The sequence below is a fragment of the Bidens hawaiensis genome, unplaced genomic scaffold, assembly GCF_021521415.1.
Source record: "Bidens hawaiensis isolate Kalapana, Puna unplaced genomic scaffold, B.hawaiensis_p1.1 tig00006534_1, whole genome shotgun sequence".
NCBI lineage: Eukaryota > Viridiplantae > Streptophyta > Magnoliopsida > Asterales > Asteraceae > Bidens > Bidens hawaiensis.
In genome coordinates, this window is record NW_027491439.1 from 1,254,650 (window position 1) to 1,269,698 (window position 15,049).

The window sequence follows — 15,049 nt, forward strand, 5'->3', positions numbered from 1 at the left end:
ATACCATATATCATCAAACAAATCATTTATTCGATAAAAGAGGTCTACGTCATACAAGTAAAAAAAAAGAAAAAAGTCATTCAAGTAAACATGTCTATTAGTTGACAAGAAAAATACACATGAATGGAAACTAGACTGAAGTTGGTACCTTTTGTTTTGTCCGTCTTTATGATATAGTAATCAAGACGTAATTTGTTTAATTACATGCTATAATTTTAAATTTTACCGGTTTGATTCAGTTGAGACAACTAAATCAGACTTGTTTGTATCTTTGATAAAAAATAAAATTAAGAACATATAACTTTTTTTTTTTTAATTCTCAAAACTGTATGCACTTTTTATAGTATAAAAATGATCTAATTACCACTGATTCAGATTTCATATTTTTGGTTGATTTTATACTCAAAAACCGTGAAACTTATATCTTCAAAGTTGATATTAATCAACCGTCCCCACCTAAAATTAAATGCTGATTTTAATGTACAAACAAACTTTTCGTGACCACGTTTTCCTTCATGGAACATGAGTTTTATAACATCAACAGGGAGAACACGTGTATATGCCTGTTTTATGTTCTTTTGGACCCCATATAGCTACCATTCTATTATAGATTTTTATAGGCATCAAGTGTCCAAACGAACATCTAAAAGGATTTTGTGAAACAAAATAACATTAGACTTGTTAAAATTGTAAAACTATAATATTACCTTTATAGAATATAGAATTTTTTTTAATAACAAATATTCAAATGTTATTATTTGCTTTTATATCATTATATTTAAAAAATATTTTTTTAAAGCGTTGACTACATTAATTATTTTCCTACTTATAAGTTATAACCAAATTTTAAATTATTTACATTACATTTTTATATTAATACGAGCGCAAAATAAACTCAAATCAAGTAAATAAATATAAAGAAATCCATACATACATTTTTCTTTTCTGTAAAACTTCATTTTAACAAGTTAACCCCATTACCAGAATACTCTAAAATTTGTCACTAAATTTTTAATTTCATATTTCAAACATTTTGCACTTGCAAGAAAATACATATAAAATGTTACCTCCATGGATGCTATCAAAATTTCCAATCCCTAATACTAATAATCCTCATCAGAATCCGGTTCCACGTCAACAATATCAGGAAGCTCGTCCGAAAAATCATCACCATTATCACCTAAATTGAACTTCAACTCCATACCTCCCACAGGACCTGATACCAATGCTTTACCTGTCGGCTCTGAATTACTCATCTCCATGTTGTCCGACGCACGAAAGTCAACTGTTTGACTTTGACTTTCAGACTGCTTGCTAACTTCTTCAACTGACTGTGTTTCCACCAAAATCCCCTTTCCTTTATTATCATTTACCACTTCAGTGGAAACAGACTTTTCTGCTATTTGTGGTGTTATTTCATTATTTTCTGGCTCGGTTACAGGTAGTTCGCTTCCATCATTATCTTTTACCCATTTTTCATACAGATCATCATTTTCTGATTCTGGGTTTTCAGGCTCTTTTCTGGACCCGCCGCCTGGATATAAGTTGTGTTTTTCAGCACCAGAGTATGTAAAGTTCTCCATAAACCTGTTTGTTACTCCATTAACGGGGTAGTCGGTTATTGAAGATCCAAGATCTATCAATGGAATGGCTCTCGGGTGTATTAAAACTTCCAAAGCCATTATCGCGTGTGCACAAAATTCTGCAACTTTTGTTCCTGTTTCCTGCCTACCTGCATATGTTTTAATAAAAATAAATTGTAGAACTGATGTTACAGGTTAACATTCATTAATAGCAAAATTTGCTAAAAATAAGGTCAATACCTTTACGGTAAAGCTCAAGACCGTGGGCCAGATACGGAGGGCGAATACGTCCAGGAGAAAGAAGAGACGCCAAAAGAGCACGTAAAGAAGCAAGCTGAAAATCAGCCCAAGTGGAGCTACTGTTGGGTGAATTATAAATATCATTTGCTGGTTTTATTAATCCGCCTTTACAAGCATCTGTAGCTACAGTTATAACAAGTGAGTCTATACTTGGTCGCCAGCTGTTAGATCCCGATGCACCGCCCTGCCATTAACAAGAAAATTGCAGTTTACAGAAGCATAAAACAAAGCAAGCTTAGAGTTGACCAAATTTAGTCAAACAGCATATGCATGCATACCACGGTTAGAAGTGTTTCTAGTGCTTCAAGTGCAGAAACCTTGACGGCAACTGGAACAGGGTGTTTGGGAGAATAAATTGTTTCAGCCTGATTTCCAAGGAGCATATTTGTCATTTCATGTTTTCTTTTCTTTTGCGTAGATTCTGAATTACTACCACGATCACCTACTGAATCCAGATCAATGGAAGCGTTGTTTACAACATCTTCGGCTAGGTATAGTGACAGCCCTGCTCAATTACACAACCACAATTTTAAAAAGAATGAACTTGTTAAAATTTTTAAATCGAATAAAAGTTAAAAGCTTACCAACACCTATGGACAGCAGCATTAACTTTATAAGAGCATAGAGTTTTATCCTAAGTTGGGGTGATTCACATTTCCCAAGATACTCTGTTACAATTCGTATAATGTGTGCAGCATGTGGTAACAGTTGACTGCAAAGAGAAGAACCATGTTAAAACACGTTGGCAAGAGAGATGCGTTTATAATTAAAGAATGTAATTTATAGGTCACCTGCGTGCTTCCTTGACAATGCCACATAGGATATCCAAACTATGAGAATGCTGAACGGGGAGTTCTAAGCATACATATTCCTGTTGCATTGCAGTTATAGTTGGGTACAAGGTTTGTGTCAAGGAACCATCCACCATCAGCACTCTTTGAACAAGCATTAATAATAACTGAATAGGAACTTTAGCCTGCAATAAGAAAAAAAAATTAAATAACGTTTATGCCTTTAGATTAATTAAATCTGAAAGTTAGATGTAGCAATTTCAGCATATTTACTTATGGATTGGTTAATTCACGTCATATTTTAACCCTAACAGGTAAAGATGGGGAAATAATGCAGCTTGAAAAGAGATTAAATACTCAAATTGGCAGAACGGATAGAAAGTCACACAAACTGCTATCCAAACCTCACAAATCACTTTATTAAAAAAAAATTAAGACCACTTTCAAAAGAATATAATTTGGGAAATGCTAAACATAGCCCTTAAAGATGTGACTATCTGGAAAAAAAACATACAGTTAATTTCTGTAAGTTGGTTAACTTAATGAGTCAAAACGTGTGACACAAAAATTACAGACTAATGAAAAGTCACGTGTGTTAAATGAGTCAAAAGTCACCTAAAATGCAATTTTGTAGCATACAACCTACTAATCATTTTATCAGAAAAACCGTATCAGTTTTTAAAGCATGTTTGGTAATTATATTTGGCACACTAGCCATCGATGACCACTTAATAATTTTGACATAATGTGTTTCAAATTTACCGGATACGACCCGTAACAGCCCACGCAAATATAAACTGTTTTGATCAGTTAACCATAAAATTGTGAAGGTCAGTTAACCATAAAAATGTGGTACCAGAGCAGGATAAGAAGTTGTAAGCATTGTAGAACAGCAAAGCATCAGAGAAGATATACTGGCCATAGATACCCGCTCTACCCTTGTTGACTTATTAGAAATGTCAAACATCGCCAAGCCTCCGAGAGGGGCAGGTGGGTCATTTCCTAGAGGGAGTAGTGCCCTCATGGTTTTAGTTTCTGCAGTTAGTAAATATAAAAAAGTAAGTACTTGTCAAACATAAACAAAATAAGTCTTATGAACTTACCTTCTTCTAAACCTTGGAATGCATCATTCAGAAGAACATTAATAGCTATTAACACCTTCTGAATCATCAAATACCAGCTGTCTGTGTCCCCTTTTGATTTGGGAAGTAAAGATAAGCAAACAGCAAGTTTCTGATCACAACAAGAGTACATGTGAGTACATGTGAATATTAAACATTGTAAAATCCACAAGCAAATGTCAAAGCATAAAAAACGGTCTAACCTTCACCATTTGAGCATTGCATTTCCCAGACATAAGCTTTGTAACAATAGCAGCTTCAGCCTGCCAAACAAAGTTTCAGACATCAAAAAACAACTGTATATTGGAGATATACAGTTAAAACCATAATTGCTGAATATTGAAGATAACAAGTAAGACATAATGTCTAGTTACTCTAATAACAAACAAGTATATTAAAAAAAACTTGTTATCATGTATATTTTACAATTTTCAGGGGAAAAATAGCGTAATATTTAGGTAATTTATTCATAGTTATTAAAAGCCCTCGCTTCTTGAGCCTAAGCCCATTTTCCAGGTGAGACCCAATATACGCGCTTCTAGTTCCTAGGCTCTCGCTTCTTGAAGTTTACACACTTCTATTGGTATTGATGACGGATCAAGAACACTGATCATTTGAACCTTTACCATTTATTACTTTTTCTTTCAAAACTTTACTATTTATTACTTTTAGAACTTTTGGTTTTCATGTTTTGAACATTTTGGTATTTGAGCTTTTGGTCTTAATTAGATGATATTAAATGCTTCATAATAGCTTTTGTTTATTTTAAATAAAGAATAATTTTATTTTTCTAATACATATTATATATATATTTTTTTATTTAAGTGCACATTTTTTTCTTAGGCCCTCACTTTTCTTTGCGCCTAGGTCCCAGACGAAGCCTATACGCCTAGCGCCTTTGATAACTATGATTTTATGTTATCATCTTCATAACTTTCCTATTAGACCATAACAACAAATGATGAGTGTCATTAATTGCTGATATTATTTTATGGTCATACTGCAAGTTGCATAAAGTGATAAGCTAAAAACGGATCATATATTTAATTGCTATTATGCTAAGACTAAATAAATTAATATTTCCAAAATTTTTGTTCCATTTGAGTGTTCATATGCTAAAACAACCAAGATCATTGGTCACTTTGAAAAAAAGAGCCAGGTAACTTACAGAATCATAATTCTTCTGGAGGGATGATGGAAATGAAGTCAAAATCGTGCATAACAAATTAACAGCTCCGTCCTGCAGAGAAGAAACAAAACAGTTGTTTACCAGAAGCAAAAAAAACATGTTTCATAATACGGGCATTTGCAAAGTAATATTTTTTTCCTGATGAGGGCTTTTAGTTAGCATCAGAATAAAAATAAAGATAAACAATGATAATACCAATACATACAGCATCAGAGCTATCCTCTTGTATCAGCTTTAAAACTGTTTGAAGAAGCTTTGCAGCATGTGAAGATCCATCTCTCTTCATATTTGGAAACCCACTCAACCTAGTTCAGGTGAAAACAAGTAAAGGTTACAATGTATTGTGTATATTAGAAATACGCAAATACTCTTTATATAGTTAATATTAATACCAGTCCCGAATAATACGAAGTAACAGCCCCGCAAAATAAGAAGTAACAGCCCCGCAAAATAAAGAGTGACGGTGTATTTAAGATATCATAACTGTTATGTTTCCACATGTGACGACATTCGTGTTTTTTTAAGTAATTGTGAGTTTTGTTACACTCCACTTATCCCGCAAAATAATGAAACATTTAATTTCACGTATAGAGTCCTTAAATAATATTCAAATGCTTAAGATACCCATAAAATTTGAAGAAATTTGTGAACCAAAATGAATCTTACTAATATCTTATAATGGTTGTTAATGGGCAAAACACGTAAACTTAAAATGGAAAGGTTACGACATGCTTCAAGCATAAAAGTTATAAAACATATAGTGTTTTCAAAGAATATAAATAATCCTCAAAAACAGTGGCAACAACCAGTCAAACAAGATAAATTTAGAGGTTAATAAAAGTATCATGTATGTTTACATTATTTTTCACTGTCTTGGCAACCACTTCCTAGTCTATATCTTAATAACCACAAACTAATGCAAAGCTTCATTTCTGAACAGTATTATGTTTGTAATTTGGTTAGAACACATTAAAGGCATACCTTGTAAGAAGATCTGAGATTGACCCACAACATGCAACTTTCACAAGGTTAGACCCTGCAGGAGCCTGATTTATATGCAAGATCGAAATTTGTGTTAGATAAAAAAAAAGCATCAGCTTTTAACAATCTTTAAAAAAGCACAATCTTGAAATTTGAGCAAAAAACAGTTTTTGTTGTTTTTAACAACATTTTCAAAGCCCCAACAAATAATTTTATTTAAGAACCATTGCACAAAACTGATAATATTTGAAATTCCAAAATAGCTGGGGAAGTCGAGTAATCTCCTATCCTTTGACATTACATGCATGGTGCACCATAAACACGAATATTAATCAAACTAAAAAAGCAGAAGAAGTCTAAATACCTGAAGATGTGTAAGCAACTTTTGAAACCAAACAGAGTAAGATGCAAGAAACCGTTCAGAACTGCATCCTTCACAAGTCACCCCTAACAAACATATTCCAGCCCAGCATTTATCTGGCTACACCACACATAAAGAAAATTTAGATTTACAGTTCTGAACTAGACTACAAACTACACGAAAACAATCATAACAATCATACTATTATCTTCCCTTAACCAATATATTCTATAACTTACATTATAGATGCTAAAAGTCTCTAAATTTAAACCATGATTCACGTAAACCTAAACTCAAGTAAGACATTTTATTTGAGCAGAGGACTGTAGACAAACCGAACGTTCGATAAACTGCTCAGCAGGAAGTTCATATATGTTCATTTGTTTAACAAATGAGCAAGGAAGTCGTCCGATTAACTAAATGAACGTACATAAACAAAATCCATGTTCGTTCAATTGTTTTCGTTTACTTTCGTTAATGTTTGCTTGATTATGTTTCTTCAGTGAATACTTTTTAATGGCTTTTCTAATCTTATCACAAAGACTTAATCAAAGCTGTTAACTATAAAACAAAAATATATATGAGTATTCTGTAATTAACTTACAAGTAAAATTAATATACGAATACAAATGTGAAAAGAACACCAACACAAACTTGTAGCTGGACCTAACCGTTGACGCTAACCATTTTCCGTTATCCTAATTACACAAAAACATTGTTCTGCATTCACTTGTGTTTGTTCGTTTGTGGTCGTGAACCGTTCACAAACAGGTTCATTTCCTTGATGAACGAACACAAACAAGAAACTTCGCTCAGTTAGCCATTCTAGAACCACAACCTTGTCCGATAAAACTTAACAAACGAACACGAACAAGGCAAACATAAACAATTAGGCCTATGACCTAAAACAGAGACCTAAAAGCATTACTTCTAATTCAAACTGAATTGAAACTCACCATATTACTAGACACCAGCATTAGCACACGGTCAACCCAAAGGTCAACAGCTGACTTCCATTTTTCAATAATTTTTTTATTATCAGCAGATTGCACAGCTTGTTCAGACAACAGTTGATGAGTTCTGATTGCAGAGGCAGCGTATAGAAGCTTCGATGAATCGCCCAATTGCTGCTTCTCTTCGGGAATGTGTTCGTTGATTAGTGAACGGAGGAGTCTAGGTTTTAGAGCCACGTCATACAGGTTCTGTGCGTAGTCAAATGCCGCCATGGTTGAGCTTGACCTCTGCAAGTATTAGAGTCTCTGTGAGGTTTAGGGAAGAAGAAGATGGAGGTAAGGTAGGGTTTACGTAAATTGTATTGACAATATATATATTTTACTTTTGTAACACTTCAATAAACCATGTATTACATATATTACCCTCATTTATTAAATGTTTTTCTATTTACTGTCATAGACTAAAAATCGATAGTCGGTAGTCGGACGGTGGGCTGGGGATTAGCGATTATCGAGATTAATTGGATTAATCGTATCAGACTTTAACGTATATTTTTCAATTTTATATATACGCATACATTTTTATGTAATTTTCATTTTCAGTTTTATACATACACAAACATATTTTGCCCAAAAATTGGCTGAAAACTCGTCGGCTCCCACTGATTTTGATCGGAATCTAGCCAGAAACCGTTGGTTTTTGTCGGAATCTTGTCGGATGTTGTCAACCAGCTTTGACCGTTGACCGATTAACTAGCTGACTAGCCCAAAATTAATCAGTGAAATGGTGGCTAGCGATTAATCGATGCGTAGTTGGGATTATTGCAACACTGATCACGAGAGATCTCCGTGTGGTGTGACGAAAAATATAGACACTAGTAATCAAGTAACAAATTGTTTTTTTAATTGAAAAACTATATCAGTATCATACTCAAACTAAATAAACTGATAGTTTTTATTTATATATATTTTAAAAATGTTAAAATATGAAAAGGTTATGGCAATTAAAAACTTATTAGTTTAAAAGGATTGTAAAATATGTTTTAAAAGTTGTAACTACTTAAACTCTTAAATTATGTGAGAGTACAACGGCATAGTCGTATGTATTATTATAATATAGCATAGATTAAACATTATAGTTACAAAAATGTTTAAAATAAAATGTATGAGAAAAAAAGTGAGAATAACATCAAAAAAATAAATTACCTAATAAAATAATTCTAGTTCTTCGCTGGTGTTTCTTGGTTAGTAGTTCGGTTTTAACCAAATTTTATCTCGGTTTACAATCGATTTTTTGGTCTTTGACCCAAGTGCTACTTTTGGGCATCATTACCAAAGGTAAAACAAGTAAATAACCACAAAGCTAAAAGGACAAATAGACTTGGCTCTTTAGGCCCAAACTAAAATTATGCTTCACACCTTAACAACATAGACTTTAAATTAAACAAAAAAGCCTACAAAAAAAACAAAATTAATGAAGCCAAATTTAGACAAAATTTAGAATTGTGTCGGAAGAGGTAGGGTCTACAAAAAAATAGAAGCCTCCGTCGGAAGGTCTAAGCCTTCCATGGAGCATCACCGCTTAATAATTCCAACAACAATGAGAGAACATGACGTTGGCGGAAGTCTCAACTTACGCCATGAGCCCATGAGTCACTTCTAACATTCTAGAAGGATTGACGAGATATGACTCTAAGGATCATCATTGGCATGGCACAAAAAAGAGTATTTTGATGAAAGATACCTCCAGCCAACAAAAAGATGATAACACATCATCAATAGTACTACATAGTACGAATGTAGCCATCGGTCAGTTGCTTTATCCGCCAACTTTCCTTGAGCACGTGCAAGCTCATTGATTGGTGGATCATCTAACAACACAGCTGACCCACTTCTTATCTCCTCCCATTCGACTATAAATACCATCCTAACACCAACGGTAAAAGGATTCTGATTCATATGTGGGAAATACTAACTTTAACATAAGGGCTAGCTATCTAGGCCGAGGGTTAAACAAGTGTTTCTTCAGTGTCCTATTAAACTAAAAATAAAATGTTCAGAACTTAAAATAATAATAATTATTATGAATTAAAGTTTTAAAACTTCAATTAGGTTCCAAAATTGGTTGAGTGGTGCCTGCTTATACTAGTTGAGTACCACTTATGGTTCCGGCATTTGATATATAACTTGTGTCAAAGACAATTATATGCTTCACCATTCACCAACTTTCATAATCAAACGAATTAAGATTTAAGATATCTAAAAGTGTGCAGAAGTTAGGATCAACTTGCATTTGCCGTTATTGTGTACAATATATAAAAAAAATACTTCGTAATAATTATAACAAGTCGGTTTGTAATATCATGCATGCACGATAGAATATAGTTCTACACTGGTTTATTCCTTTTACTTTAGTAATATGACATCTTATGGCGAAAATATTACTGTTAAAACTTAAAACTGGTATACTAAACATCGAGTCTGGGTCCCGATAAGGTTTGGGGTCAAACCGTTCGAAGCTAATATTGTATTAACAAGTATTATACAGTCTAGTGAATAGTATTCTAAAATTATAAGTGGTACGGTGTAGGTGTACATTGCACATCCCCCGTTTTACTGATTAAAATTTCTAGCTCATTTTTTGTCTTTGCATGTAAGTTTTTACGTTTTTTAAGTTTATAAGTTAATTATAACTCAACCAACCCATTATTAAAGTAAAACGTCAAAAGTATCACCAATATCTTTTTCACACAGTGAATGTAGTTAGCATCATGATTAAATAAGGCCAAGGGAAGAATGGGTGTTGTCTATGTCGTTAAATGTATACTATCTTTTCACTTTCATATGTTCCAGGTTTACTTCTCGAACATCTTATAAGAAAAAATGTTACAATGATTAAATTAGGCATAGTTTCACTTATTACACATGGCTAATAAGTGAAACTGTGAAACTATGCGTAATTTAATTAATAAGTGAAACTATGCATAATTTAATTATTTTTCATATTAAACTTTAATCTTTCATGACAATATTCAAAAACAACAAGCTAAGACTAGTACCTTTATTTATATTTATGTGTGATTTTCTGTTTTTTTTATTATTATTAAAGATGGTTGGTAGAGTGATGACGTCCTTGCTTCTTGGTGCTTTGGACTTGTCATGCCTTTCATAATTAACTTTCACCCTTCAACACATTAAAGTTTAAACCGTATCATTTCCATGGTCCATCATGGGTCCAACTTAAATCTTTTACTTTTCTTCATGTCATGATTTTGGTTATCACAAATTCAAAAGGAACACCTCAGTAAATATTATTTTTCACTGTTTTATACTAAATAGCTAAAATGCTCACAGTATTGCAAATTAGCAATGCAACTTACCTCATAATTGTTATGATCCATAATTTATAAAAAAATGGTTTTATATTTTTTGATAGCTTTTTAAACATATATTGTTTATAAATAAAACTCTAATATAGATATTTATTTTGATATAATTTATTAGTCATTTCATGATGAGATATATTCTTGATTGTATAAAATTATTGTATGCCACTGTGAGCACTCATGATTGTTGGTACTTGATAGGCTCTTTATTTTTTTAACGGCCAACTAAGTAACGCCGGGTACTCCGTACGCGGCCCTCCATTGGCTAAAGGTAGCCCGAGCCGGCCACTAATCCGGACGGAGCCCCTAGCGGTCCACCTAATGAGGGGTTCACCGGATAAAACCCGACCCCCACGCCCGCCAAACTGCACGACAGCGAGAAGGCGGTAAAACCGGGTGAGATTAGGACTCGAACCCTGGCAAACCAGGGTCATCTCTCATATCTCCCATATAAGTGGGTGATAGTGAAGTTTGAACCCCTTACCTCTCACTTATAAAGTGAGTGCTCAACCATTGAGCCACAACCTACTTATATTGGTAGGCTCTTGATGACTCAATTTCATCGCATTTCATGCCTAAATTTAACACAATGTCATCGAAAACTTTTTATAGTGTCCCTACATGCTCATTTTTACTTTGGCCCTGCCTCTATATTATATACCACCAATGTATGTCTTCTTGTAACCTTTGTAATAACCAATGGCTCCCTCCACCTTCATATTGTGTTCCATTGCCTTCTCATTACTTCTTAGTCTCGTTAAACCGTTTGAAGCATCAAACCTCGAGATTGAGGAGTTGTCATGGCTCGATGGTGACAGGGATGAGGAGATCAACATGGTCCAGGGCCGTCACGATTCATTAAGAAAATGTGACTTTGGGTCGGGTAAATGGGTGTATGATCAAACATATCCTCTTTATGATGCAACCACTTGCCCGTATCTTAGTACCCGGGTTACTTGCCAAAAGAACGGGAGGCCCGATTCTGAGTATGAGAAATGGAGATGGAAGCCGCATGGCTGTAACATTCCTAGGTGTGCATTTTCTCTTTTATTTAACCTTACATTATAATAGTTAGGTTCAGTAACAAATTACAATGTTTCATGTCACGTGTCAACGTGTCAGATAGAGTCAGGTGAGCTTGGGTTGAAAGTACATACTTTTAATCCTTTACATATTTTATTTTTAAATTATTATAAAATTTTACTTCTTTTTAGCCTATGTGGAGGCCAAAAAATGACATCTCCTAGCTGTAATAATTTGTTGCAACAAATTGTGTAGCTTATTTCAAATTTGATTATTAGTGTGTGCCCTAAAAGCTATTGGTTTATACATTTTTGGTTTCTAATCTGTTCAACAAAAGTTGAATCTTAAGATTTGATGGATCAAAATCAAACACTTTCAGGTTTGATGCTTTGGAGTTTCTTGGAAGAATGAGAAGGAAAAGAATAATGTTAGTAGGTGACTCCATAATGAGAAACCAATGGGAGTCACTTGTTTGCTTGGTCGAATCTGTAGTGCCAACTAACCGCAAAACGGTCACTTATGTAGGCCCAACGATGGCCTTTCATGCACTGGTGAGACCAATTGTATTTAAAACTATTAACCACAAAATACATGCATTAATGAGTTGTACCATAGAGTCATCAATGCATATTTGGATTGGTATTATTATACAAGTACAAGCTCATTGTGTTGTTTTACAGGATTTTGAGACATCAATTGAATTTTGTTGGGCCCCGCTGCTTGTTGAACTGAAGAAAGGGCCCGGAAACAAGAGGATTTTGCATTTGGATTTGATAGAAGAGAATGCCAAGTATTGGCGGGCTGCTGACGTGTTGGTTTTTGATTCGGCACACTGGTGGACGCACTCTGACAAATGGACCTCGTAAGTTGTAAGTAATAACCTGTACATTACAATTTACATCTTATAACCGCAGGAATGTTTTTAGGTGGGACTTGTTGATGGAGGGGAAGCATGTAGCCCGAGACATGAACCGAATGGTGGCATACCAAAGAGGACTTCGAACATGGGCTAAATGGGTTGATTTGAACCTTGACCCACGTCAGTCCCGTGTCATATTTCGCAGCATGTCACCTCGGCACAACAGGTACCTTGTGTATAAATACTAAATGGAAGTTGTACATTGTGCATAGAATGTTGTACCTAACACGTAAAAGTTGTGCAGGGACAATGGATGGAAATGTTACAAGCAAAGTGAACCATTAGGGTATGCTAGTCACCCTCATGTGCCAAAAGAGATGATGGTGCTTAAAGGAGTGCTCAAAAGAATGATATTCCCTGTCTATTTACAAGATATAACCACTATGTCGGCTCTACGAAGAGATGGTCACCCATCGATTTACACGCAAGCTGGCGGTGATGGGGTTGTGAAACAGCATGGGGCGGACCATGGTTCGGCTGATTGTAGCCACTGGTGCCTGCCTGGGGTTCCAGATATCTGGAATGAGATGTTAAATGCTATGCTTTGAAGTTCTAAATTATATTATGATAATGTATGTTAATTTAGGCTAATAAAATTAAATCACGTGTGGTATATTTGGGTTGTAACATCCAAACACTCAAAACACCCCTGAAATCAGTCTCCCATAGTCCCATAAATGATAAAATCTATCTCCACAAAAAATAATTTGCAAATTATTCTAAGTTTCTAACAAGTAGTTTGGCCCAGTTTCTGATTTTTGAGATTTGCCCAGAATATATATATAGATCGCTCACTAATTACTAATACTATTTATTTTACATATAATACGGTTAACAATGCAAACATAGGGTTTCCATCCTTCCATTCATCATATATATCTTCTCCTCAGCACCCCAAATACAAATCGTGTAAATGTAAAATTTTGGAATATCGATCTATGGCGAGCATCCATATAGGAGACGACATTCTTTACAACATTCTTGGTCGACTTCCGGGAAAACCTTTACTACGGTTTCGATGCGTGTCTAAGCATTGGAATGCTCTAATTTCAGATCCTTGTTTTATGAGGTCAAGATCACGTCGAATGATCCTTTTGCCATTCACACGGCCTCTTGTTGTCATAGACGACAATGTACCAGCCGAAGACGAGGCTCATTCTATGGTCAGAATTCCTTCTCCTTTAAAACATGATGAAGGGACACACGTTTCCGTTGTCGGAACTTTAAATGGCATTGTGCTCTTGGCTCTTCATGACACGTCCTTACGCTGTCATTTGGTCCTATACAATCCCTTAACATGTGCATCAAAGATACTTGTGGTTATGGATCCACCTCGTACGGGCCATCCCTGTGACATCTGCCCCGATCCGACCCGACCCAGGTACCCGTTTCTCTGACCCGATCTCTCTTTTATTATTTAATATTTATACTTATATTTTACTTTTAATAATAATATATATTTTCTTTCCCGCCTTTTCCCTCTTGTCGCCGTCCCACCCTTACGCTTTGTTTCCCTCTTCTCTTTGCTTGTCCTTTGGTTCTTCCCGCCTAAGGATGTCTGCAGCTCCACGCGCCAGACTCCTTACATGGAAGCCTGCGTGAAGACATCTTGTTCCTGCGATGCGTGAAGAGAACTCTTCTCGCAGCGCGCTAAGAATGCATGTTCTTCCCGCAATGCGCTAAGAATGTATGTTCTTCCCGAGATGCGCTTAAAATTCTTGTTCTTCACGCAGCACGCTAAGGATTTGTGATTCTTCCCGCAGTGCGCTAAGGATTGTTGTGCCAGCCTTCGCGCTCGCGCACTCAGCCTTCTCGCGCTTGACCCTTTAGTCTAGTCTTCTGTTTAATCTAGCCGTTTGCTTTTGTGTTGTCTTATCTTCTGTGCTGTTGACCTAACCTATCTAATGTCTGAATAGTTACTTTCGGCGCAGCATGCGTACCAACCCCCATTGGTTGGTAGAAAAAGTGACTGACATTATCTTTTGAGATCTGCTTTTGCCAAGCTTTATCCAGTACCTTTATCTGAACCGCCCATGCCTGTTACTGTTTCCCTGACAGCTTTATCTTGCCCCTGCAGCTGCCATATCTTTTGATATCTTTTGCTTTTGGATTCTTATGCTTTTTGATATCTTTTGCTTTTTTAAGATCTTTTCCCCTTTTCTAGGGATTATGTCTCCTAGGGTTTTTCTATAAATAATAGTAGTATTTTCTTAACACTTCACACACTACACTTATTATCTCTTCCTCCCTTTTTGCTCTCTGCCGTTGTCCCCCTGCCGCCCCCCTCTCTGCCTCCGTCTTCCTCCTTGTTCTTCCTGCTTTTCCGGTAATATATATTATATATAATAGTTTACTTATTAATTATGCTAACTTATAATCAAGACTTAAAACCAATCGTTAAAACAATAATCTTATTTATAGGTTAACTTGTGATTGTTTAAA

General features: G+C 35.1%; 2 protein-coding genes across 3 annotated transcripts; one reads left to right on the forward strand and one right to left on the reverse strand.

The window, feature by feature from the left end:
- Positions 1–906: 906 nt before the first annotated feature.
- LOC143632860 (uncharacterized) lies at positions 907–7,627 on the reverse strand. Of its 2 annotated transcripts, none has more exons than XM_077101280.1 (13): positions 7,283–7,627; positions 6,330–6,446; positions 5,966–6,030; positions 5,190–5,289; positions 4,964–5,035; positions 3,999–4,058; positions 3,778–3,907; positions 3,531–3,709; positions 2,675–2,859; positions 2,468–2,595; positions 2,162–2,388; positions 1,824–2,067; positions 907–1,732 (listed from the first exon to the last, which is right to left on the reverse strand). In XM_077101280.1, exons 1-13 carry the CDS (start codon positions 7,550–7,552, stop codon positions 1,104–1,106), a joined length of 2,406 nt encoding a protein of 801 aa, XP_076957395.1. In that variant the 5' UTR covers positions 7,553–7,627; the 3' UTR covers positions 907–1,103. The 2 variants fall into 2 exon arrangements, with proteins under 2 accessions (XP_076957395.1, XP_076957396.1); XM_077101281.1 differs by having other exon boundaries at positions 910–1,732; positions 6,330–6,442; positions 7,283–7,354.
- Positions 7,628–11,335: 3,708 nt separating this feature from the next.
- On the forward strand, positions 11,336–13,178 carry LOC143632783 (protein trichome birefringence-like 36). The gene is made up of 5 exons (XM_077101208.1): positions 11,336–11,696; positions 12,068–12,239; positions 12,369–12,550; positions 12,615–12,773; positions 12,852–13,178. The coding sequence occupies exons 1-5, from the start codon at positions 11,365–11,367 to the stop codon at positions 13,153–13,155; spliced, it is 1,149 nt and encodes a 382-aa protein (XP_076957323.1). The 5' UTR covers positions 11,336–11,364; the 3' UTR covers positions 13,156–13,178.
- The last annotated feature ends 1,871 nt before the right edge of the window (positions 13,179–15,049 follow it).